At 39.8% G+C, this 24331-nt stretch overlaps 1 protein-coding gene across 1 annotated transcript in view; it reads right to left on the reverse strand.

Moving 5' to 3' along the window:
- The window catches only part of grin2aa (glutamate receptor, ionotropic, N-methyl D-aspartate 2A, a), a 359092-nt gene that overhangs the window by 131569 nt on the left and 203192 nt on the right, over nt 1-24331 (reverse strand). Inside the window, exon 4 of the mRNA XM_051933393.1 lies at nt 19346-19460. Within this exon, the coding sequence (XP_051789353.1) occupies nt 19346-19460 (115 nt within the window). The remainder of the gene's footprint in view (nt 1-19345; nt 19461-24331) is intronic.

The following is a 24331-nucleotide window of genomic DNA, read 5'->3' on the forward strand; positions in this document are numbered from 1 at the left end:
GCAGCAGCACTATCCTGGACTGTTTTCTTCTCAACAGCATGCAAATGAAAAAATCGACTTTGCACTTGTCTGTTAAAAGGTAGCTTACAGCCAGTAGATAGATAGATAGATAGATAGATAGATAGATAGATAGATAGATAGATAGATAGATAGATAGATAGATAGATAGATAGATAGATAGATAGATAGATAGATAGATAGATAGATAGATAGATAGATAGATAGATAGATAGATAGATAGATAGATAGATAGATAGATAGATAGATAGATAGTAATGGTCTCAGAGAGGCTTCTATAAGCCATACATCGTGTCGTGATTGCCTTGACTTTTTATCTACAACTGATGTCATCCTACTTAAATCCTTCACCGATACCTGTTATGCAAATATAACAGTGTTGAGTAATTAGGACTCAGTAAGTTTATAATTTTGGTTCAGCTTTGTAGCAATCTAAAGATGCAGACTGAAATAAGAAATAATCCCATCCGTTTTATAGGACTACGCTATGCAAACAGCCAGGGCCGGATTACGACCTGTAGATGCCCTAAGCACTAAGTAATTTTGGTGCCCCCTTACACTAGTAATTCAAAATATTAAAACAATAACAAACTAGAAAATAAAATTTTATTGTCGAAAATTTGAAATTAAACAAAACATATTAATAGTAAGAAGGCAAATAATATTTATTTTTGTATGCTTCATTTTATTTTCATCTTAATAATTTTCTCCTACTTTTTTCCTTGCAAACTCTTTGATTAGATCTTCATAATCAATCTTACGTAACACATCTGCTTCTATACAAAATAGAGATAAGGCATCCAGCCTGCCTTGATGCATAGTTGTTCTGAGGGGATTTTTAATATATTTCAACCAAGAAAATGAGCGCTCAGATGAGCAGTTTGTGACCATTAATGTTAAAAATATACGAAAGGCAATGTCTACATTTGGAAAAGCACACTCAATATTGTCTTCTAAAATTATTTTAAAAAGTTCTGCATGACTGAATCTTGTTTTTACATTTTCTGTTGCACTGAACTTATGGCGCACATATAAATGAAACTGCTGAAGTTCAGCTGAGAAATTACTGTTGAAGTCCTCTGGGTAAGCATCAATCAGCTTCGGCCATGAAAAATTTTTGTGGTGCCCCCTTTACCCTTGATACCCTAAGCATGTGCTTACTTTGCTTATATGGTTAATCCAGCACTGCAAACAGCCTAACAGCACTGTAACATTTTCTTCTTGTTGTCTCACAGTTCCTCTATTATCACTCGCAAGGAGTACGTATGCCTGTTAATGATAAAATACTGGAATCACACAAGTTATTAACCTTTAACTTTGGGAACTGTGAATGAAATCTGTCTGTATGAGCATATAAAAAATACCCGTTTTTCCATTTATTGTATTATTTTACGTTTCTTACACAAGTGTCACAGCAACAAAAGTAAACACTAGGCCTAGAAAAACAAGCTAGGCATAGATAAAAACAATACAAATGTATTTTAAAAGCTCAGTTATGCTGAATATTCCAAGTACAACACCTGTCAATAACAAGCATAATAGTTACATGAAAAGGGGATTTTACAATCAATACTGATGACTTCAGAAGCATTGTACCACCAGTAAATGTTGGTATATTCATCTCAAATGTTTTTCATGTATCATTTTTATGAAAAGGAACATTTTTACAGGGTAAGATTTCACAAAATAGATACGTCACTTTGTCGCATATTCTTCGTTGGCACCCTAATGAAGATTGGTGCTGGGACTTGTCTCATATAACCAGAGTGGTCCAGCCGTCAAGTAGTAAATACAAAACAAGCAAGCCACTAAATCTCAATTTTGAAAAGCACATGTAGCATCTACTCAAATCATAATTTCATTAGTATAATTTAGAAAGTTCTAATAATAAATATGCTTGACCGTTTATTATCCTCCAAGCAGCAAAGCAGCCAGAGGGATCAATCAAAGCAGACATACATTCCATTAATGGTGTAAGGTCCGTGAAATGTGGAAGACGAACAACATCAAGATCTCATTATCACCTCTGACAAATGTGCCAAAGTGACCCTCAGCAAAGCCTCCCTCTATGCTATGAAAGGTAGTAATAATATTATAATTTGTTACAGAATTTGTTAAGGGTGCCTGTTATCTACTTGATAAAACATTTGTTAATTTGCAGGAAGCAGTACAATGTTATATTAACCATTTTAATGCATCACAAGACCTTGAAATTACAAGTCTAATTACATCAGTATAAGAAGCATGAGACAAAGGGCTGGAGAATAATTGAAGTGGTGAGTTCAGGTCTGGGTGGCGCAGTAGTAGCACTGCTGCCTTGCAGTAAGGAGACCTGGGTTTGCTTCCTGGGTCCTCCCTGCGTGGAGTTTGTATGTTCTCCCCATGTCTGTGTGGGTTTCCTCCTGGTGCTCCGGTTTCCTCCCACAGTCCAAAGACATGCAGGTTAGGTGCATTGGCGATTCTAAATTGTTCCTAGTGTGTGCTTGGTGTGTGTGTGTGTGTGTGCCCTGCGGTGGGCTGGAGCCCTGCCTGGGATTTGTTCCTGCCTTGTGCCCTGTGTTGGCTGGGATTGGCTCCAGCAGACCCTCGTGACCCTGTGTTAGGATATAGCGGGTTGGATAATGGCTATATGGATGGAAGTTCAGGTCTTTACACAGTGGATAGCACGTAGCAGCTGGGCAAGCATCACAGAAAGTGCATAAAGTGCCCTAAAAAAGGTATGGCAGACAAGTAGGTGAGGGGACTCAAATTGTGACAAGTGGGGTTTAACAGAGACATGCATACATTTCATGATAACTTTTCCCCAGTATTTTCAATTCTCTTTTTCATGTTGATACACCAAAGCCATAAAAAGGCATGAAAGTGTGATACAGTGGATTGGTATCTCAGTCACTGCCCAGTGTCTCCTTTATATAAAATCAAAAATGGATGGATGTAATAACTGCATATTAACTTTTCATTTTAGTTATTAACTAGCTGTGCTGCCTGTCTAACACAGGTTGAAATCTACAGTAAGTAATCAGCATAATGTTTGCAGTGCACCATACAATGCATACAGTAAGTCTCTGTCATACACCACATGATATGAGATTTGTAAAAAGCAATGGTAATGTTTGTGTTGCACCATCTGTTGGAATGACTAATGCAATGCATTTTATTACTGCAAATGTTTGTGATATGCCATTGTTTTGGAATGACAGAGACAGACTCACTGACAGACACACAGACACTTATCCTTTTATTAAGGTGGATTTTAACATAATGATTTGATCTTCTCAGCCTAAATCTGCCCACTTGTAATTGTTTCCACCTCATACCAATTTTGAATGGCAGAAATGACGTCTTGTGCCCACACTGACTCTCCATCTCAAGAGTCACCTTGTGTTGGGTTGAGAGTAGGGAATTGTTATTGTTTTCTGCATGTGGATTTTGTACTTGGACTTAGCCTTGGGTTGCCTTTTTCGGCAAACCCCTTTTTTGTTATTTTTTTCCTGTTTTTTTTTTTCTTTCTGTAAATAAATTCTTAATTTATAAAGAATTATCTCATATAACCAGGGATTTCTCCCTAGAGACGTGTTTTCGTTAGGTTTGAGAGTATTTAAAGATATTATCTAACTTTAAAAGCTGGAGCCCTTTCTTAGGCCTGCACAGGTTGAAGCCTTCCTGTGGTGGTTGGGGACTGGCTGCTTGGAGTGAGGCCATTTCTGGACAGACTACAGAAGCTTCTGGCCTGATTCTCTGAGGCCTTGCACCCCTGTTGCCATGTTTATGACACCAAGTCACCACTGATGATGGCCAAAAGTAGGTGATAAAAAATTGAAACTACGAATCCACATTTTGTCATCATTTTCTTTGGGTTGGCTGCACAACTTTTCTTGCATGTGTGTAGCAACATGGTGCGTTTGTGGTCACAGTGGTAAACTTTCAACCTGAATCAGTCAGTTTAGTTTGAGTTACCCTTGTATTATTAAATGTAATCCCTACCTGCCCTGTGTGTTAATGTAAGTGTTTGTGTTTGTATGTCTTTTACGTAATTATTAAAGATACAATGTTATTTTTACATTTTCAATAATAAAATAATCAATCCATATGTTTTTTAAAGCTGTTTATTTCTGTTATTTGGCTGAAAGGATCAGGAGCCTATCCAGGCAGCATCTGAGAAATGAATTCATGCATTTATTTCTAGTAGGATTGACTACTGCAATGAGGTGTTCACTGGATGTTCAAACCGTTCTTTATACAGCCTCCTGTTAATCCAAAATGCTGCTGCAAGAATTATTACAAGAACAAGAAAATACGAACACATAACTCCAGTTCTTAAATCCTTACAGTGGCTCCCGGTTAAGTTTAGGGCAGGTTTCAAAATCCTCTTTTTAACATATAAAGCATTAAATGGCTAAGGTCCGGCTTACTTGTCTGAACTTATCATGACTTACAAACAAGAGCGCACATTAAGATCTCAAGATGCCGATCTGCTTATGACTCCATGGATTAATAAAATAACAGTGGGAGGGTGAGCTTTTAGTTACAGGACCCTCCTAAACTGTGTAGTGGCCTGCCTGCTACTATAAGAGATGCCCTTCGGTCTCAGCTTTTAAATCCCGGCTGAAGACTCACTACTTCAGTTTAGAATACCCTGACTAGAGCTGCTGATTAACTGTACAGACTGCATCTCTGTTGTTAGTCATTAGCACTAAAACATAAGTAACATGATAGTTATAATTTGTTACTAACCCTCACCTGTTCTGTTTCTCTTCTCAATACTCAAATGTGTCACTTGGTGTCACGGCCCACCTGCCAAGTTGTTTTGCATGCCTAAGGTAAAGTCATCCCTGATGGAGGATCTCAGGAATCATGGGAAAGAGGGGTCCTTTCATCGGATTAGCGCTATTTCAGCTGTGGAATGGCCAAATGGAGGAGGCAGCTTGATGAATGAGGTCTCCAGAACTCTAAACAAATCCAAATCATATTATGTGATATCATCTACTGTTAAATTCTACTCCATACTTCTAAAATTTTTATTTTTATACTGTATTGAGGATTTGTTCTGTTCTGCGTATTGTATTGTACTGTATTGTATTGACCCCCTTCTTTTTCACACCCACTGCATGCCCAACCTACCTGGAAAGGGATCTCTCTTTGAACTGCCTTTCCCGTTTTTTTTGGGAGTCTTTTCTTGTCTTCTTAGAGAGTCAAGACTGGGGGGCTGCCAAGCCCATTGCGGCACTTCTTGTGTGATTTTGGGCTATACAAAAAATAAATTGTATTGTATTGTATTGTATCACAAAGCACAAGACAAGTTGGGACTGAAATCCATTGCAAAACATTAGTGTTAGCCTAATATGTGTATCTTGAAATCTGTGAGAAGCACCCAAGTGAATAAGTGGACAAGACCTGTATTTGAACTCCAAAATTACAAATTCTACCAGTGAAATACCAGTAAAAATAAGTCCATAATTTGTAGAAATATAAAAGTAGGAAAACAGTGGCAAAGAAAAAAAATCTACATGAATGATCTATCCATCCAACCATCTATCATCTTTACCTGTTTTGTCCAAATCAGGATTGCCTGGGCCAGAATGTGCCCCAGCTGTATCAACCACAAGGAGATGCCAGTTCAATCAGAATAATGAATATAAATTTAATTGGAGACCCAATCCTCACCGAGACAATAGAAATGTTGTGTTCAGTGCTTCTGTTCCAGTGTTAAGCTGTGCATGTATTACAATAAACAGACCAAGTATTTGTATACACCTATAACTTTCATTTTATCTTCTGAATTATCTAGAAGATTTCACAGATTTCATGAAATGTTACATTTTCTTTAACTGCTGTTCTTGTTACAGTCTGTTGGGACAATCTGGCAGAACACTATTACTGTACATGCAGCACTTTCCTTCAGTAAATCAGGGAGGCCGACACGAACCACTCCATCAGTCCCTTACTCCCAAGTGCCGTAGAGCTTTTTAACAGAAAATACCACATATAGAAAAAGATTACGGTTAGAGTAAATATGTCAAGGTGAAACATTGTCAATTGTTATGTTTACTAACTAACATATTTGTTTTTCAATGACTATGTCTCTGCCACTCGCATTGTGAAGAGGAGGGGATGAATGCACCCCAAGGAGACGCGAAACCCCTCTTAAACAGTGATACAATGGGAAACAAATAACAGTTGTTTTTATTACCTCCTCTTTGCTCGATCAGCTGCTGCCTTGCTGCGTTATCTGCATCTCGCGTGGTGCTTTACACATTTAAAAGCCTGTACAGCAGCTGGCTGTCCTTTTCTCTCATTGCCTAGTTTCTCTTCTCCCCCAGACATCCTCTGCTACTGTTTGGGGGTCCAGCTCCTGAGGTGCGGCCCTATGAAGAGGAAGATTTTCTGTTCTTTTTAATTGAGGGATGGAAGTGTCCCCTCCGACTACACACGGAGCTCGATTCACTCCTGAAAGAGGCTTATGTTTGTTTGAAGTGTTTGAATGTTTCTGTTTCTAAAATGTCCTGTGTATCTGTGCAACTCTGTGACCCAAGCATGACAGCGTATGTAGATTTCACTTTCACCAAACAACAAATCTTTTAATTCTCACGGATACGCCTCCTCATTGGGAAGAAACACTACTTTTCCCTGATGGCAACACGAATTAGACGATCTACAAGTCTAAGACTTAAAGTTTAAATCTGAACAATATATTCAATCTCTTTTCGCTGTTCTGTTATTTCACCGAGTAATAATTTCCACTTGTTTGCGCTAATGCGCTCTTTACTATAATTTTTTGGAGACTCATACTTCTATTATCTCTAACCTGCTCTGCTTGTGTATTTCGCCAACATTTTTGAATTCTTTATGACGTTCTACTTTGTCATCTACTCTTTAACTCACGGAATGTGAAAGTGTCTCTCTGAAAAAGTCACATTTCATCTCTCTGAATAAGTCTTGTCTCATCCCAGGATTTTTTTATATAATAGAGAGATGTACTGTATCTGTGAATTCGTTTTTTGGAAGTTTTATCTTGCTGTCTTTTTGTGCCATTTAGTCTTGTCTCTGTAGATGCAACTGAGAAGACAATTTTATGTTTTTGTCTAAACATTACATACAAACTCTTAAACCCAAAATGTACCGTCATATTCCGTTAATTGTTCTCCATAATTAAATCTAAAATGATCAAAAACAAGAAAAGATATGTTAGTAGTAGAAAGATTTTGGGACGCTTGGAAACTACTGATGGATATCTGCTATTCTCTTTGGGAGTCAAGGATAATTAAACAACGTAATCCATAACACACCCATCACTCACGTCCGTCCAGCCTCCCTCTTGTTTGTCACCTACTAATCTTCCCTTCTCACTTTGCTCTGTAAAGTTTCAGTTGTATTAAGGTTTTGAAGATTTCAAAATTGAGTCACAGATTTGATAAATTTGAATGGCTGTGTGGCCAAAAGGGGCGCCACTGAGCCTCAAAGCCTGACACAATTGCACCCCACACAGTCATGGATACAGATAAAGGGTATTTATTTATTTAAACAGTACCATCACTAAACAAACTAATCACAGTCCAAAGTTTAATCACCACCATTAATTAAAGTATCCTTCCTTTTCTTCCATTCCTCTGGTGAGCTTCAACTGCTCTTCTCCTGATTCTAACTCCATAAGTGTGGCAAGATGGCTCCTTTTATGTTGGACCTGGGAGTACTGCTGAAGTCACAACATAGCATGATGAAAGCACTTCCGGGTCATCTTGGAACTTCTCCCAACAGCATCCTCTGGAGGAACCCAAGGATAATAAGAGAGTTGCCCTTCTGAACTACAGGTCTCATAAAACTCTGCGGGAGTCCAAACAGGGGCCATATTTGAGTAACATTGCTACCTTTTGTCCTGGCTGGTAAACTGTCTCTAATAACCAGTCTCCACCCGTACTGTACATCCATTATATGGTTGCCCTGACTGGGATAGGAACCTGGAGTTTTCCTGGCAGCTCCACTAATGGCGTCCATTCACTATGGATTCCTGGTTGGGTACGGTTTTTCTTTCCATCCCAGTTGGGATGTTGATCCTTCTGTTCAAGTATTTACAGCTGCTTAGACAGGGGAGACTTGCAGTAAAAGCACAATATAAACATAAGAAATTTCATTACATTGGTGCTAAGACCGGGAATTTTTCAGATCAGCAACATAAAAAAATCATATCACAACTGTAGGCAAAGTTCTGTGATGGTGAAAGTAACAGTCAAAAGAAGTGCTTGAATGTCTTAACCGGTTAACTTCCAAGGTCTGCAGATGAAGTAACATATGGCAGGAGCTCTGGCAGCACAAACTGAGCCTTGTTAAATAACCCTGACACTTACTTGTTGAGAAAAGTCCCCTTTGCCTGCTTACACCCTCTGAGAAGAAGAGGGCACATGCAAGTAGGGGAAGACCCAGCATGGGGTGATGTTTGTTTAAAGCAGTGTGATATAATGAAAGAGTCATATGTACAGGGGGTCCTCAGGTTACAACGTCTCGACATACGTTAGTGTCGTACTTACAGACTACGTGGGCAAACTACAGTGGTGTGAAAAACTATTTGCCCCCTTCCTGATTTCTTATTCTTTTGCATGTTTGTCACACAAAATGTTTCTGATCATCAAACACATTTAACCATTAGTCAAATATAACACAAGTAAACACAAAATGCAGTTTTTAAATGATGGTTTTTATTATTTAGGGAGAAAAAAAATCCAAACCTACATGGCCCTGTGTGCAAAAGTAATTGCCCCCTTGTTAAAAAATAACCTAACTGTGGTGTATCACACCTGAGTTCAATTTCCGTAGCCACCCCCAGGCCTGATTACTGCCACACCTGTTTCAATCAAGAAATCACTTAAATAGGAGCTGCCTGACACAGAGAAGTAGACCAAAAGCACCTCAAAAGCTAGACATCATGCCAAGATCCAAAGAAATTCAGGAACAAATGAGAACAGAAGTAATTGAGATCTATCAGTCTGGTAAAGGTTATAAAGCCATTTCTAAAGCTTTGGGACTCCAGCGAACCACAGTGAGAGCCATTATCCACAAATGGCAAAAACATGGAACAGTGGTGAACCTTCCCAGGAGTGGCCGGCCGACCAAAATTACCCCAAGAGCGCAGAGACGACTCATCCGAGAGGTCACAAAAGACCCCAGGACAACGTCTAAAGAACTGCAGGCCTCACTTGCCTCAATTAAGGTCAGTGTTCACGACTCCACCATAAGAAAGAGACTGGGCAAAAACGGCCTGCATGGCAGATTTCCAAGACGCAAACCACTGTTAAGCAAAAAAGAACATTAGGGCTCATTTCAGTTTTGCTAAGAAACATCTCAATGATTGCCAAGACTTTTGGGAAAATACCTTGTGGACTGATGAGTCAAAAGTTGAACTTTTTGGAAGGCAAATGTCCCGTTACATCTGGCGTAAAAGGAACACAGCATTTCAGAAAAAGAACATCATACCAACAGTAAAATATGGTGGTGGTAGTGTGATGGTCTGGGGTTGTTTTGCTGCTTCAGGACCTGGAAGGCTTGCTGTGATAGATGGAACCATGAATTCTACTGTCTACCAAAAAATCCTGAAGGAGAATGTCCGGCCATCTGTTCGTCAACTCAAGCTGAAGCGATCTTGGGTGCTGCAACAGGACAATGACCCAAAACACAGCAGCAAATCCACCTCTGAATGGCTGAAGAAAAACAAAATGAAGACTTTGGAGTGGCCTAGTCAAAGTCCTGACCTGAATCCAATTGAGATGCTATGGCATGACCTTAAAAAGGCGGTTCATGCTAGAAAACCCTCAAATAAAGCTGAATTACAACAATTTTGCAAAGATGAGTGGGCCAAAATTCCTCCAGAGCGCTGTAAAAGACTCATTGCAAGTTATCGCAAACGCTTGATTGCAGTTATTTTGCTGCTAAGGGTGGCCCAACCAGTTATTAGGTTCAGGGGGCAATTACTTTTTCACACAGGGCCATGTAGGTTTGGATTTTTTTTTCTCCCTAAATAATAAAAACCACCATTTACAAACTGCATTTTGTGTTTACTTGTGTTATATTTGACTAATGGTTAAATGTGTTTGATGATCAGAAACATTTTGTGTGACAAACATGCAAAAGAATAAGAAATCAGGAAGGGGGCAAATAGTTTTTCACACCATTGTAGTTTGGTTGCGCGCAGCGGAAGAATGCGCAGTAACGCGGCATATGAGTGAGGGAGTTGGCAAACTAGTTTGGTTTGTGCATGGAGGAAGTGTTCTGTTTGAGTTGCTTTGTTTGGTGAATTTTTTGGTCCTTATCATGGCTTCTAAACGAAAGTCAGAGTCTTCAGATGGCAGTGATTCGAAGAAGAGGAAAGCCATCACGATGGAAGTGAAATTAGACATTGTAAAGAGATCAGAAGGAATAAAGGTAAAGAATTTTTTTACACTTATTTTTTGTCATTTTTTCTGTTACTACAGTACAGTGTACAGTACAGCATATTTATGTCCTTTTTCTTTTTCTGTGGTTTAGTTGTGTTTTTATGTTCTAGATTATGATTTTGCAAATGTGTTTGGATAGGTAAGTGACTTAGGCCAGGGTGTGTTTCGACTTACACCAAAATTCGGGTTACATCACTATTGTAGGAATGGAACTGTGTCGTAACCCAAGGACTCCATGCATTATGGATTCTGATGAGTCAGACACCTTTGAACAGATCTCAAAGAACCCGGATCTCCCTTTTCAAGCCAGGCTTGCTTGGATTTTTGGCTATTGAGTCAATTAAATGAGCAGCAGGCACAGTACAGGCAGTCACAGCAAATGTCTGTTAGAAATAATAATAATGATGTGCCCTCAGTACTTCAGGCTAAAATTTTCTGGTTTCTGCTTGTGTCACCTGAAGTGTTCTGCACAAAGCTTCCACATCAGATCCTGATTTTTGCCTGATATAAAAGCTTATTATATTGAAGACTAGGGGGCTCTGTCCCCTGCTCGCTTCGCTTGCCAACCCCTGTGCGAGCGCTATGTGCTAGCCACTTCGCAGCTCTGTCGCAATTTAAACAGATTGTTCTTTTCATGGGAGTTGTTACATATGTATAATAGAACTAACTATTGTACATTACAGCAAGTAATTAACCATAGTCAAAAATAGTAAAACGTAATAAATTGAAAGAAAATTATGTTTCATGTTGCATTAGAGGTATTTGTTGCGTTACATGTTTTCGTTCTGTTTGGCTTTGCAATTAACATGCAAATACTTTTAAAGTTACACTTTTACTGTAAAACTTCAGTAAAAACAATTTTTTGAATTAACTTTTTGGCAATATCACATTGACTTTTGATTCTGTGTTTGGACTTACATCGTAACAACGCAACGTATAACTGCCCGTGAATGAATATCGTTTCTTTCTCTCTGGTATATAAACCGATTTTTTCGAACGTTTGTCCCTGTGATTTGTTAACTGTCCTAGCAAAAGCTATTCTAACAGGATACTGTAAATGTTTGAATACGAATGGCATATCAAGATGTCAAAGCACTGCATTTATTTGTCACCCACTTCTTTGCTCCTTTTATATTTTCACAGGAAATTTGTGGGTAATCACTATGGGCCATTGAGTATCCTCAACCTCAGAGCAGAGGCAGTCAGGCAATACAAAGGCAGTTTGGTCAAAACCAACATTTCCCTAAACGCCCTTTGTTTTCTGGATTCAATTATAACACCAATGGCTGTGCTACCCATCTAAGACAAGCTGAAACCCAAGCAATCAGCACAGACCTCAGCCTTAACGTTTTGCAGTGCAGTGTGTCCATCCAGTTCCATATCATTTGATACATGATTCGTAAAAACAGTTCTAATGGTTGTGATGTGCCACGTGTTGGAAAGCATAGACATAGCAACTGGATGGACACATGGACAGATACACACAGACACGTGTCCTTTTATCAAGGTGGATAGGACCATTGGGAGCTGGAGGCGTTCCTATAAGCATTGTGCACCAGGCTGGATGTGATGCCAGCACTGGAGTAATTGAAAGATAATAATAACTAACTCTGTAGGATGTGCAAAGAAGCCAAACTATACAAGGACATGGACCTATCCTGAGAGGTGAACCCAGAGCATCGGAGATGCCAGGCACACTCCCTAATTACTGTGCAAATGTGCTGCTAGTTTGATAAATCATTCATTCATTCATTTATTTTCCATCATGGCTTATTATGAATGTGGGTTACAGGGAGCTGGAGGCTTTCTTAATGGCATTGAGGTGGAGGCAGGAAACATGGATAAGGTGCCACACCATGTTAGAATACTGTCATGTATTCTATGACCTAACTGGTGCTTCTCTGCAATGTGGAAGAACAGCAAAGCACTCGAGCAAATCCACATATACACGTACACTAGGAAAACATGCAAATGCCACATATGCCCTAGGATTTAAAATTCAGGTCTCTTGAGTTTCTGGGCAGCATCACTAAATCACTAAGTGTTGTGCCATATTATCAACAACCAAGAATGCAATGCAAAGTGACACAATATAATAAAATAATCAGTTCTATTTATATGGCATTCTCACTCCCTCAACTTTTTATTTCTGGAGCCAGGAGAGTATACAGTATATTATCAGAGTACTGTTTCATGTCACTCACTCCACCAGTCTTTATTTTATACTATTTTATGACCTGTCATATAACAGATATCATCAATTGAAAGATTAGGTAAACCAGGAGAGCAGCTCTTTGTGTGTGCTGTCCCTCCATTCTCCATCCTTTTGTCTCATCTCAGTTTCACATTTTATATATTATGATGGCCTACCATCGCAGGAGCATGCTCACCCATCACCTCTGATGAGCTGTCAAGTGACACAGCCCAGAGACAATCACCACAGTGCTACTGTCATGGCCGCTGTGAACTTTTAGGGGATTACTCTGACACTTGTAATCACCAAGAATGAAGCCATAAGACATGAATCACTTCTAGTCGCCTGAGGGCATTAGGGCATCTTCAATTGAGGCTGTCTAGACTTCCTGCTAGATGAACTCACATGTGCCCTCTGGTGGCTAGCAATGGACCTGCAATATTACCGACACAAAGACAGAGAAAATTTAAATCATTGATAATCATAAAGTCTTCTTTGTGCCCTGTGATTGCTGGGGTGGACTTTAGCTTCCCCCCAGCTCTGCTCAAGAAAGAAAAAGGAAAGATGGATGGATGGATAATCACAAATTTAACACTGAACCATACCAGAAAGCAGTTCAACATATGTATATGTTAATATGTATGCTTACACAGTATTAAACCCACCAAGACATGGAATCGTTTAAATCAAGGCGCTGTGCTACCTTCTTCCAGATCGGCCCCAAGGCGTTTCACGTGATTACGTAGGAGGCGTGATGACGCGATACGCGACTCCGTCCCCGTCCATTACAGTATATGGACAAAAAAGAGGTTCCAGTTATGACCGTTACGCTTTGAATTTTGAAATGAAACCTGCCTAACTTTTGTAAGTAAGCTGTAAGGAATGAGCCTGCCAAATTTCAGCCTTCCACCTACACGGGAAGTTGGAGAATTAGTGATGAGTGAGTGAGTGAGTGAGTGAGTGAGTGAGTGAGTGAGTGAGTGAGTGAGTGAGTGAGTGAGTGAGTGAGTGAGTCAGTCAGTCAGTCAGTCAGTCAGTCAGTCAGTCAGTCAGTCAGTCAGTGAGGGCTTTGCCTTTTATTAGTATAGATAAATGTACAGTAGAATGTCAACACATTTTCACAGTCATAAAAGACCCTGCGGTGGGCTGGCATACCCCAACCCGGGATTTGTGCTTGCCTTGTGCCCTGTGTTGGCTGGGATTGGCTCCAGCAGACCCCCGTGACCCTGTGTTAGAATATAGTGGGTTGGATAATGGATGGATGGATAAAAGAAGAGCTTCTTGTGCCCCATAGGTGAAATTGGGGATAGGAGGAGCAATTGTAGAAATAAGAAAGGTAGTGGCCAAGATAATGAACTATAGTGTGCCATAGTGGCCATGTCTCAGGCTTGGTCATCAACTGATTGTTTAATATGACTCATACTCTTCCTCTAATGGGCAGTGGATGGTGGCATGAGGCTTCTTTATGCTGGGTACAATAGGGTTTTTCAGTCCTGGTATCCCTATCTACCCCAGTCACAGTGATAGATAGATAGATAGATAGATAGATAGATAGATAGATAGATAGATAGATAGATAGATAGATAGATAGATAGATAGATAGATAGATAGATAGATAGATAGATAGATACTTTATTAATCCCAAGGGGAAATTCACAACATAATGTAGCAAAAAAAATGTGGGTATCCATGAGGGGAGTTTCAAGGGAAATGCTATCATCTGCCACTTGTCAGCCACAACTGCTTGACAATCCTTTGCAAAGAACTGCTTGAGTGTGAAGTGTCTGTCTCTTTCTTTGTGAACTTCCTGTGACGCTTAACAATGAAAAGGACACATCTTCCAGTGCGCTTCAGGTGACTTTGGTTATGTTAGGATACTGAATGGCAGAATGCAGGCAGGCAACCACTATTATGGATTGCTTTCGTCAAAGGGGCAAACCCCAAAGTATACACTTTTAGGAAACACTCAGGATTGACATTTCTCAAGATGTCATTAAACGCCACCGACTAAACAGCATCCTTCGTCCCAAACATAGAAAAAAAGATGTAGAGCAATAAAAAAAAGAAAACTTAAATCACAAAATGGCTGATAAAATAAGACAACATAGAAAAAAATATATCATAAATGTAAAGCACAAAAGAGCAGAGCAATGAATCCTATAGAAAAGTGAAAGCACAAAGTGTGTTGGCTGCTACGTTTAAACTAAAGTACAAAATCCAGCCAGCCAATAAAATATACACAAAACCTAAAGCTCCAAATGACCGGGTCAGCCTGAAACTTAAAGGAAATCAATAAAAATCACAGACATCTAAAACACAAACAGAAATATTCAAGCGTTTGGCAAACCGGCTTGAAGACAAATGTCTGGGTTGGTGTGGCAAAAATGTACTTTGCTTCAGGAAGCATTATTGAAGGCACTGGCCATGACTAGGAAGAAAAAATGGACGGATTTTGAATCCTATTTAAACAACCGACCCAAATTTCTTTGTAAAGAGCTCCTTATGAATGGCTTTATAAATAGCGGTGTAAAGCACAATACTAATAAACGTTCTGAAAGGTGTTCAGCTGAAAACTTATTAACATAATTAGTCTAATTACAAAAATATTCCCGTAGATGATCTCAAACAATAATAGAACTTAGGGTAGCCTCTACTTGTAGAAAGTTGTTCATTTTTTCTCATGTCCACCCTTCCATTAATTGTATCACCTTTCTTAAGTTCAAGGTTATGGGGGCCAAGACCTATCAACAGCAGGCTGCAACCCCGAGCAGAGATGTTTGTCCAACAGAGGGCTAATTCAGAGTATCCAATTAACCTAAAACACGTCTTTTTATAGGAATAACTGGGAAAATCCTCACAGGCCCCCTAAAGATATGAGGCAGTAAGTAGCCTTAACCACTGCATCCCCATCTTCTCTATTGCATCATCAAAGTCAGGAAAAATACCAATATGATGGTCTAAAATTCACTTATTTGAATTTACAGTCTCTGCTCTCCTTTATGTGAATTTTGCCACACATTCCTGGCACAGCGCAGAATGCACATGTAAAGCAAGAAAACCAGCCAAGCTCAGGGTGCGCATCATCTTCTGCATTTTCTCACAGTCTCGATTAATTTATCTGCCTGCAATTGCTGCTATCGCATATATCCACCAGTAAATTATCTGGGACTGCAGAGCGGAGGATTTTACTGCCATTTTCTTGATTTGAAGATCACACTCTCTGTTATGGTAATTTTAATATAGAGAGACAGAAAGAGTTAAGCGACAACATAAAACTTTGCTAGGAGAAAAGAAAAATAATCAGTAAGTCTTTGCAAGTAGTTCATTCAAAGCATCAGCTTTAGCTTTTCTCATTCCAAGGTCATAAGAAAAGATATTGACTAGTTAAGCATGAAACGGGAGCCCACTGCTGATTTGATATTACCCCACCATAGAGACGCTATCAACAATGTCAGGGACTAGTGTGGACAGATACACATGAAGACAGACTGATTATGGAAGCCATTTGCAAAACGTCATTCATAGATAGATAGATAGATAGATAGATAGATAGATAGATAGATAGATAGATAGATAGATAGATAGATAGATAGATAGATAGATAGATAGATAGATAGATAGATAGATAGATAGATAGATAGATAGATAGTTTTTTTGCATGGAGGGAGCTCTACAAGCCACCGAGCAACAAAAGAACTGCAGATTTGCAGTGGAGAATTGGGCACGGGATCATTGCCACCAACTCCTTTTTGAACATTATTAAAGAAGCGGATAATGATTCTTGCATATTCTGTGGACAAAAAGAAACAATTTTTCATTTGTTTTTGTATTGTAATCGACTGGCGGGATTCTTCAGGTTCTTTGAAGCTTTGTGTACCAATTTGATAGGAACTTTTAATGAAGTCCTGTTCATTTTTGGAAGTAAATATAATAAGAAAACTCAATGCAGGATTCAGCTGTTTAACTTTCTGTTAGGTGAAGCAAAGCTGGCCATTCTCAAAAGTCGAAATAATAAGCAATGTGGGTCAGAACCGACGGATATTTGTTTAATTTTTAAGTTGAATGTTTATTCAAGAATAAGACTGGAGTTTGCTTTTTTTATAAACAGATGAATAGAATGGGGGTGTTTGAAAATGTGTGGGGGGTGAATGGGGTGCTGTGCTCAGTCGATGAAGGGGAGCTGAAAATGAATTTCTGATTTCACTGTGGTGGGCAAGAGAAAGAGAAAGAAATGGTGGGCATCAATACCATGTGATTATTAATGTGCAGAGTAGGAGGAGCGTAAAGGGGGAGTTATGGTGGTCTTTGTGTTATAATGAATTATTAACTGTTGCTTTTGTTATTAATGTGCGGAGTAGGAGGAGTGTAAAGGGGGAGTAATAGGGGTCTGATGTATGGCTCTGTTGTTTATTCTGAAACTTGGTTTTCTTTTCTATTGATTGTGTATGTTTACGTTTTGAGTTTTTTGCTTATGTTTACAACAAAGGTTACTTTAAAAACTAAACTAAAAACTAGATAGATAGATAGATAGATAGATAGATAGATAGATAGATAGATAGATAGATAGATAGATAGATAGATAGATAGATAGATAGATAGATAGATAGATAGATAGATAGATAGATAGACAGATAGATGTGAAAGGCACTATATAATAGATAGATAGATAGATAGATAGATAGATAGATAGATAGATAGATAGATAGATAGATAGATAGATAGATAGATAGATAGATAGATAGATAGATAGATGTGAAAGGCACTATATAATAGATAGATAGATAGATAGATAGATAGATAGATAGATAGATAGATAGATAGATAGATAGATAGATAGATAGATAGATAGATAGATAGATAGATAGATAGATAGATAGATAGATAGATAGATAGATAGATAGATAGATAGATTTACATTTAAATTTACATTCTCAAACTCTTTTAATCCAAATCAGTCCAATAACATACTAGAATCATCAGCATATACTACCTTATGCACAATTATATATTAGTGGCATATATTTTGAAATAAGTGCTACATCTAAAGATGGACAGACAGAGTCCTTAGCTGTGTCAGATAAGCCTTAGATGATACAACGACGCTCTGTTAAGAAATAAATCAGATGGTCGGATGGAGGCTAAACAGATACACTGACCCAAAAGCTGAGGTTTACTGTCTCCTTGTGACTTTCCTAAAGGCCTTTTCAAGACTCAAGAGCAGCTCACTGTTTACTGAGATTATGACCTACTCCACATCAATATGTCTTTGACAAGGCCTACTGTAATACAATTGTTCCACAGGTAAACTTGTGGAATACTTAATAATGATCATTAACTTTCTAAAAAGGAAAAAAAGAACAAGCAATGAAAAGATTTTGCAGTAAACTGCAGACTGATGCCCTTTCTTTCTTTTAATATATATAATTTAATCAATGTCAATGAGCTGCATGTTGACACTGAATTAATTATCATAATTACTTGCCATAGACAGAATCAAGAATCACAACGAGCTGATATTTGCAGCTGTCAGCTCCCTGCCAACATTGACAAAGAGAATGGCAACGTGGCATTGCAGCCACCGGTTTATGTCTCGTGTCTGACGATATTGAAAGAGAGTTTGGAATCAGCAGCATCAGACTAGCAGCATTCTTGAGTTTAGTTTATTAGCTGGAATTTCCAGACACCAAAGGTCCGCTATACCCTACTGAGCAACAAAGTCCAAAAATAAAAATAAGAAACTTAGCAAGGCTCCACGGTGAAGGTCGGGAGGCAGTTCAGCCTAGTGGCTTAGGGAATAGGAAAACTATAAAACAATCATACAGCTGCATTATATATGTTATACCAACATGAATAAAATGTAACTATTTAACATCCTGGTTAGTGGGGTTCCTTTGCCCATGGGGGACCGTCTATCAATATGCTAACTGAATAGCTCACATGTCTTTACTCTCTGAATAAGTGAGTTAGTAAGCCTGTGCCAAAGCTTCAACATGAAACTTTCATAGCAGCCATCCATGTAGAGACAACCCTAGCTGGTGCACATGTTGGTAAAGTGCAATATGGGCATCTATGGCCAGTGGCACACGTTAATATCAAAGTTTTCATATCAGTGGTCGCTTGACTAATTCTCCATACAAAAAGCAAGTATACTCCTATTGCCGTACACACAAATCCTGCTTTTCCTCTAAGTGTCTGGTGGTCCTGAGCTCTCTAAGTGTAGCTTCATTAAGTGGGCAGATTTTTACCATTTTGCAATCTCAATCATTGAACAATTCTTCTCCATTCAGGATTTTTCAGCCTGAACACCTTACCTCCAATACATCCTGATAATATTGTCATGTCTTCCAGAATCAATATTTCCATGTAAATATATCCCATCCATATTACATGTTTTGTTTTTAATCTCCAATACACACGCACACTCATGTGTGTCTTCAGCTTTGCGAAACCTACTTTCTGCGGCTCTCATCTAAATTACACAATGCCGCTCCATCCTTTACCTGCCATCTTTAATATCTTGACCTAAAATTTTCTTTGGGTCAGATTTACACTGCTGTCTGGCTTTATTTTTCATCACACTTGAATGTATCATGTGTTTTGTAATTCTCGTTGCTCCAATGGCCTGTGTGTGGTCACTCCTAAGCACTGCTGTCAAGTCTGATTTGAAAAAGTGAGAACCAACAACAATTGAGAGCACATGAACCAAGCTTACCTTTTCCCACTCCCTGTCCTTGTTCAAAACTACCACCACCAGCTTGGGGTTTGCTTGATACCCATCTTCAGTGAAGGACAAGTCTCGGCCATCCCAAGTCACGTTCATCATAAATCTAGAAGACAGACATTCAGTGAAACATTAATAAGCCATAATACTGTTGTGGGTTTATAGGGCCATTATTGTCAAATGTGGAGAGGTACATGCATGTGCTAATCAACAAGCAACATGTCACCACTATTCAGCACCATGATTAGTGAGTATACCAGCCTTAATTACCTTGAAACTTCTGTCTTTTTTACCACAAATAACTGATCTGCCTCAAAATGTGTGACTCACAATGACATCATAAATGTAAACAAGTGAATCCTAATAAATTCTAATGATAGTCAGGCTTTGTACATTTACATTTTGTTATCAAATATTACAAGCCACCAATAATGCAATCACACATATTCACAAGTGGGTTTCATAAATGCAGGAAGTCATCGACTTACAACATATGCATCTTATGACCATTCGACTTACGACAGCTACGGTGTCTCACGCCAGCACCATATGCCATGACTCATTCATCTCAATCTCAGTTTACATTTGTCTTACAATTACAGGAAAAAAAAGTCAATACATCTCGACACAAAAATAGTCCCCATGGACTATGATGTTTGCTGATGACATTGTGATCTGTAGCGATAGTAGGGAGCAGGTTGAGGAGACCCCGGAGGTGGAGATCTGCTCTAGAGAGGAGAGGAATGAAGGTCAGTAGGAACAAGACAGAATACATGAGAGAGGGGTCAGTGGAATGGTGAGGATGCAGGGAGTAGAGTTGGCGAAGGTGGATGAACAGTACAGAGCAATGGGGATTGTGGAAGAGAAGTGAAAAAGAGAGTGCAGGCAGGGTGGAATGGGTGAAGAAGAGTGTCGGGAGTAATTTGTGACAGACTGATATCAGTAAGAGTGAAAGGGAAGGTCTACAGGACGGTAGTGAGACCAGCTATGTTATATGGGTTGGAGACGGTGGCACTGACCAGAAAGCAGGAGACAGAGCTGGAGGTGATAGAGTTAAAGATGCTAAGATTTGCACTGGGTGTGACAAGGATGGACAGGATTAGAAATGAGTACATTAGAGGGTCAGCTCAAGTTGAACGGTTGGGAGACAAAGTCAGAGAGGTGAGATTGCGTTGGTTTGGACATGTGCAGAGGAGAGATGCTGGGTATATTAGGAGAAGGATGCTAAAGATAGAGCTGCCAGGGAAGAGGAAAAGAGGAAGACCTAAGTGAAGGTTTATGAATGTGGTGAGAGAGGACATGCAGGTGATGGGTGTAACAGAACAAGATACAGAGGACAGAAAGATATGGAAGAAGATGATCTGCTGTCGCAACCCCTACCGGGAGCGGCCGAAAGAAGAAGAAGACACAAAAATGTAGTTGATCAAGCAGAATAAGGAGGAAAGAAAGCAAATGCAATCTCAGGAGACTTTAAAGTTATCCCACTGTAACCACTGCTCACCATACGCCTTGTACTGCCACACTTTGGCTTTCACCTCTGCAGCTTTTGCGTTGTGAATCATGACGTGCTGCTTCATGTGAACTGTCACAAAGGGCTAATGCAACCACACTGAACTCCTTTATCTCTAAGTGTTTATTATTAACAGGTTGAAATATTAAAAAAGAAAACACGAGTGCTTAGACTTTGCTGATACAATGTCTCCTCTCACAGTTAAGACAATGAACACTGGGAAAGGCTCACACTGATGATGTAACATAACACAGACAAAGGAAGGACTCATGAAGCTGCTCAAGGTTCGGCACCCAAGTGAACAACAGTAATAATAAAACAAAATAATAAATAATTTACAAAATAAGAAAAATCTACACAAATTGCTAAGAATGATGATTGAAAAAAAGATTATAAAACTAGCAGGATGACTTAAGGGACGTATTATAGAGTACTATACATACGGTCAACTTTGAATACATATATCCATTGTGATAAAAGCACTATATAGCGCCCAACCCAGCACAGACCGACACAGAGGCACGTGTAAAATCCAAACAAGACTTTTATTTTCTTCAGCTGGAGGGCACGTCTTCCCCGTGAACCCCCCAGCCACAACACAGTCCCAAAAGCAACCTCGTCCTCTTCCTCCTGATTCTGGCTGCTGAGTGGTGGTTGCTGGCCTCCTTTTATAAGGCTCCCGGAAGTGCTGCAGGTGATTGATTGCTGGCCTCCATCTGCACTTCCGGGTAAGGCAAAACCAGTGCCCAAAAGGGGCCAGCCTCTCCTGTTGCAGCACCCCCTGGCGGCGCCTGCGGAACCCCACAGAGCTGCAAAGAACTCCAACCCCAATGAAGCCCTGGGGTAGTCCAAGGCACCGCTGCAACCCAGAGATGCTGCCATCTAGCGTCCAGGGGGAGATACTGGGCTTCCCACCTTTGTCCCCCTGGCAGATGTGGTGAAGGGGCGTTCCGGCCAGGCATGGGTCCAGGCCATCTGTCACACTGTCTTGCGCTCAGATTGACATACGACTGGTATTAAGTTGACGAATACCTTTATCAGGTCCCCTAAGACAGTTTGGGGGAGGAACGATCTCCTCAATCTGTCAGTGGAGCAGGACATTGACAGCAGTCTGTCGCTGAAGCTGCTCTTCTGTCTGGAGATGATACTATTTAGTGGATGCAGTGGATTCTTCATAATTGATAGGAGCCTGCTGAGCGCCCTTCGCTCTGCCACAGATGTTAAACTGTCCAGCTCCATGCCAACAATAGAGCCTGCCTTCCTCACCAGTTTGTCCAGGCGTGAGGCGTCTTTCCTCTTAATGCTGCCTCCCCAGCACACCACTGCGTAGAAGTGGGCGCTCACCACAACTGTCTGATAGAACATCTTCAGCATCTTATTGCAGATGTTGAAGGACGCCAGCCTTCTAAGGTAGTATAACCGGCTCTGTCCTTTCTTGCACAGCGCATCAGTATTGGCAGTCCAGTCTAATTTATCATCCAGCTGCACTCCCAGATATTTATAGGTCTGCACCATCTGCACACAATCACCTTTGATGATCACAGGGTCCATGAGGGGTCTGGGCCTCCTAAAATCCACCACCAGCTCCTTGGTTTTGCTGGTGTTCAGGTGTAGGTGGTTTGAGTCGCACCATTTAGAAAACATGCAATCTCGTATCACCTATATGCTGATGACTGCCAAATTTATTTCTCCCTCAAGTCAACTGACTCCACTAAACCTCTTCTCAACTGCTTATCTGACATTAAGGACTGGCTGGCTGTAAACTTCCTTCACCTGAACGATTCAAAAACCGAGGTCATTGTTTTTAGTCCCGACCGCAAACAGACCCTACCCCTTGACCTCGACTTTCTTCCCATTCCAGTAACTTCGTCTGTTTCCAATCTTGGAATCAAAATGGATATGGTCCTGAAAATGGATGCTCAAGTCAACAGCACAGTAAAATCCTGCTTTTTCCATCTCAAGCGAATTGCCAAACTCAAACCAATTCTGCCTTACCACCTCCTGGAATCAGTAATCCATGCATTCATTACGTCCCGGCTCGACTATTCTAATTCCTGCCTATATGGTATTAGTAAAGCCACTCTTTCGAGACTCCAATTGGTTCAAAATGCGGCTGCAAGACTTTTAACTGGAAGCAGCAGAAGCAAACACATTACACCGATTTTAAAAACCCTACACTGGCTGCCGGTTAGTTTCAGAATTGATTTTAAGATACTCCTCTTAACCTATAAGGCACTAAATGGTCTAGCCCCTGCCTACTTGAGTGTCTTGCTCCATCGTCACAATCCCCCTCGTGTTCTTAGATCCGCAGATCAGCTGCTCCTAACCGTTCCCAAGGCACATTTTAAAGCTCGTGGTGAAAGGGCTTTTTCTGTCTGTGCACCCAGGCTCTGGAACTCCTTACCTTTAGTGGTTAGGCAAGCCACTTCAGTCACCACATTCAAATCAAACCTAAAAACTCACTTCTTCACATTGGCTTTTAATTCTTAACCTGTCTTATTCCCACTTGCTTTTTGCTATTTCTCTGTTTTATTGGGTCCCCTGACCTGTTTTTTTTAGTGTCTCTGTTTTAATTCTCTCTTAATGTTTGTTTTTTTTTTAATTTTTTGCTTTTAGTCTTGCTTGTTTTAACTGTACAGCGCTTTGGTCAGTTGTAATGCTGTGTTTTTAAGCGCTTAACAAATAAAAATGGTATGGTATTTAACAAAGTCATTGATTAGGTTCCTATACTCCTCCTCCAGCCCATTCCTGATGCAGCCCATGATAGCAGTGTCATCAGCGAACTTTTGCACATGGCAGGACTCCGAGTTGTATTGGAAGTCCGATGTATATATTTCAAGACCCAACAGGAGTGGAGAGAATGGGAATACAAACTTATGCTTAAATTCAATACTCTACAAAATGGTCTGAATAGAGACAAGAGTTTTATGACCAGATATGTGGACTAACAGACTGATTGACCAGCTGACTACATCAGAGGCCTATCTTACAGACAATGCACTTCAAAAGAAAAACCTTACAGGACTTTCTCTAGTGATGGTTATCTTATCTCTACATTTTATTAGCTCATTGTTCTCTTCTTTCAGGATTAATTCATCTAAGGTTTATTAATTTTGCTAACATTTCAACAAAAAGGTTGTTAAGATGAAAGAAAAAAATCACTTTGCTGTCCCAATATAAGATTCTTTGTTACACCTTGCCTGAAGAAGGGGCCTTAGCTGCCTCGAAAACTTGCATTTGTAATCTATGTAGTTAGCTAATAAAAGGCGTCATTTCACCCTACTTTCTCCTGTATCAATCTATGGCTAACACGGTACAATACTCTACTGCTTAGGTGCCTTCTGGCAAACTCTAGCTGAGATGTCTTGTTTGTTTTTAATTCTTGCCACTCTCTCATAAGATGTGACTGGTAAAGTACCTGGGTAACAGTTGTTTTCTGCACAGACTGTCCAGTCTCGGTCAGTGTA

Source organism: Erpetoichthys calabaricus, chromosome 11 (genome assembly GCF_900747795.2).
Source record: "Erpetoichthys calabaricus chromosome 11, fErpCal1.3, whole genome shotgun sequence".
Lineage (NCBI taxonomy): Eukaryota > Metazoa > Chordata > Cladistia > Polypteriformes > Polypteridae > Erpetoichthys > Erpetoichthys calabaricus.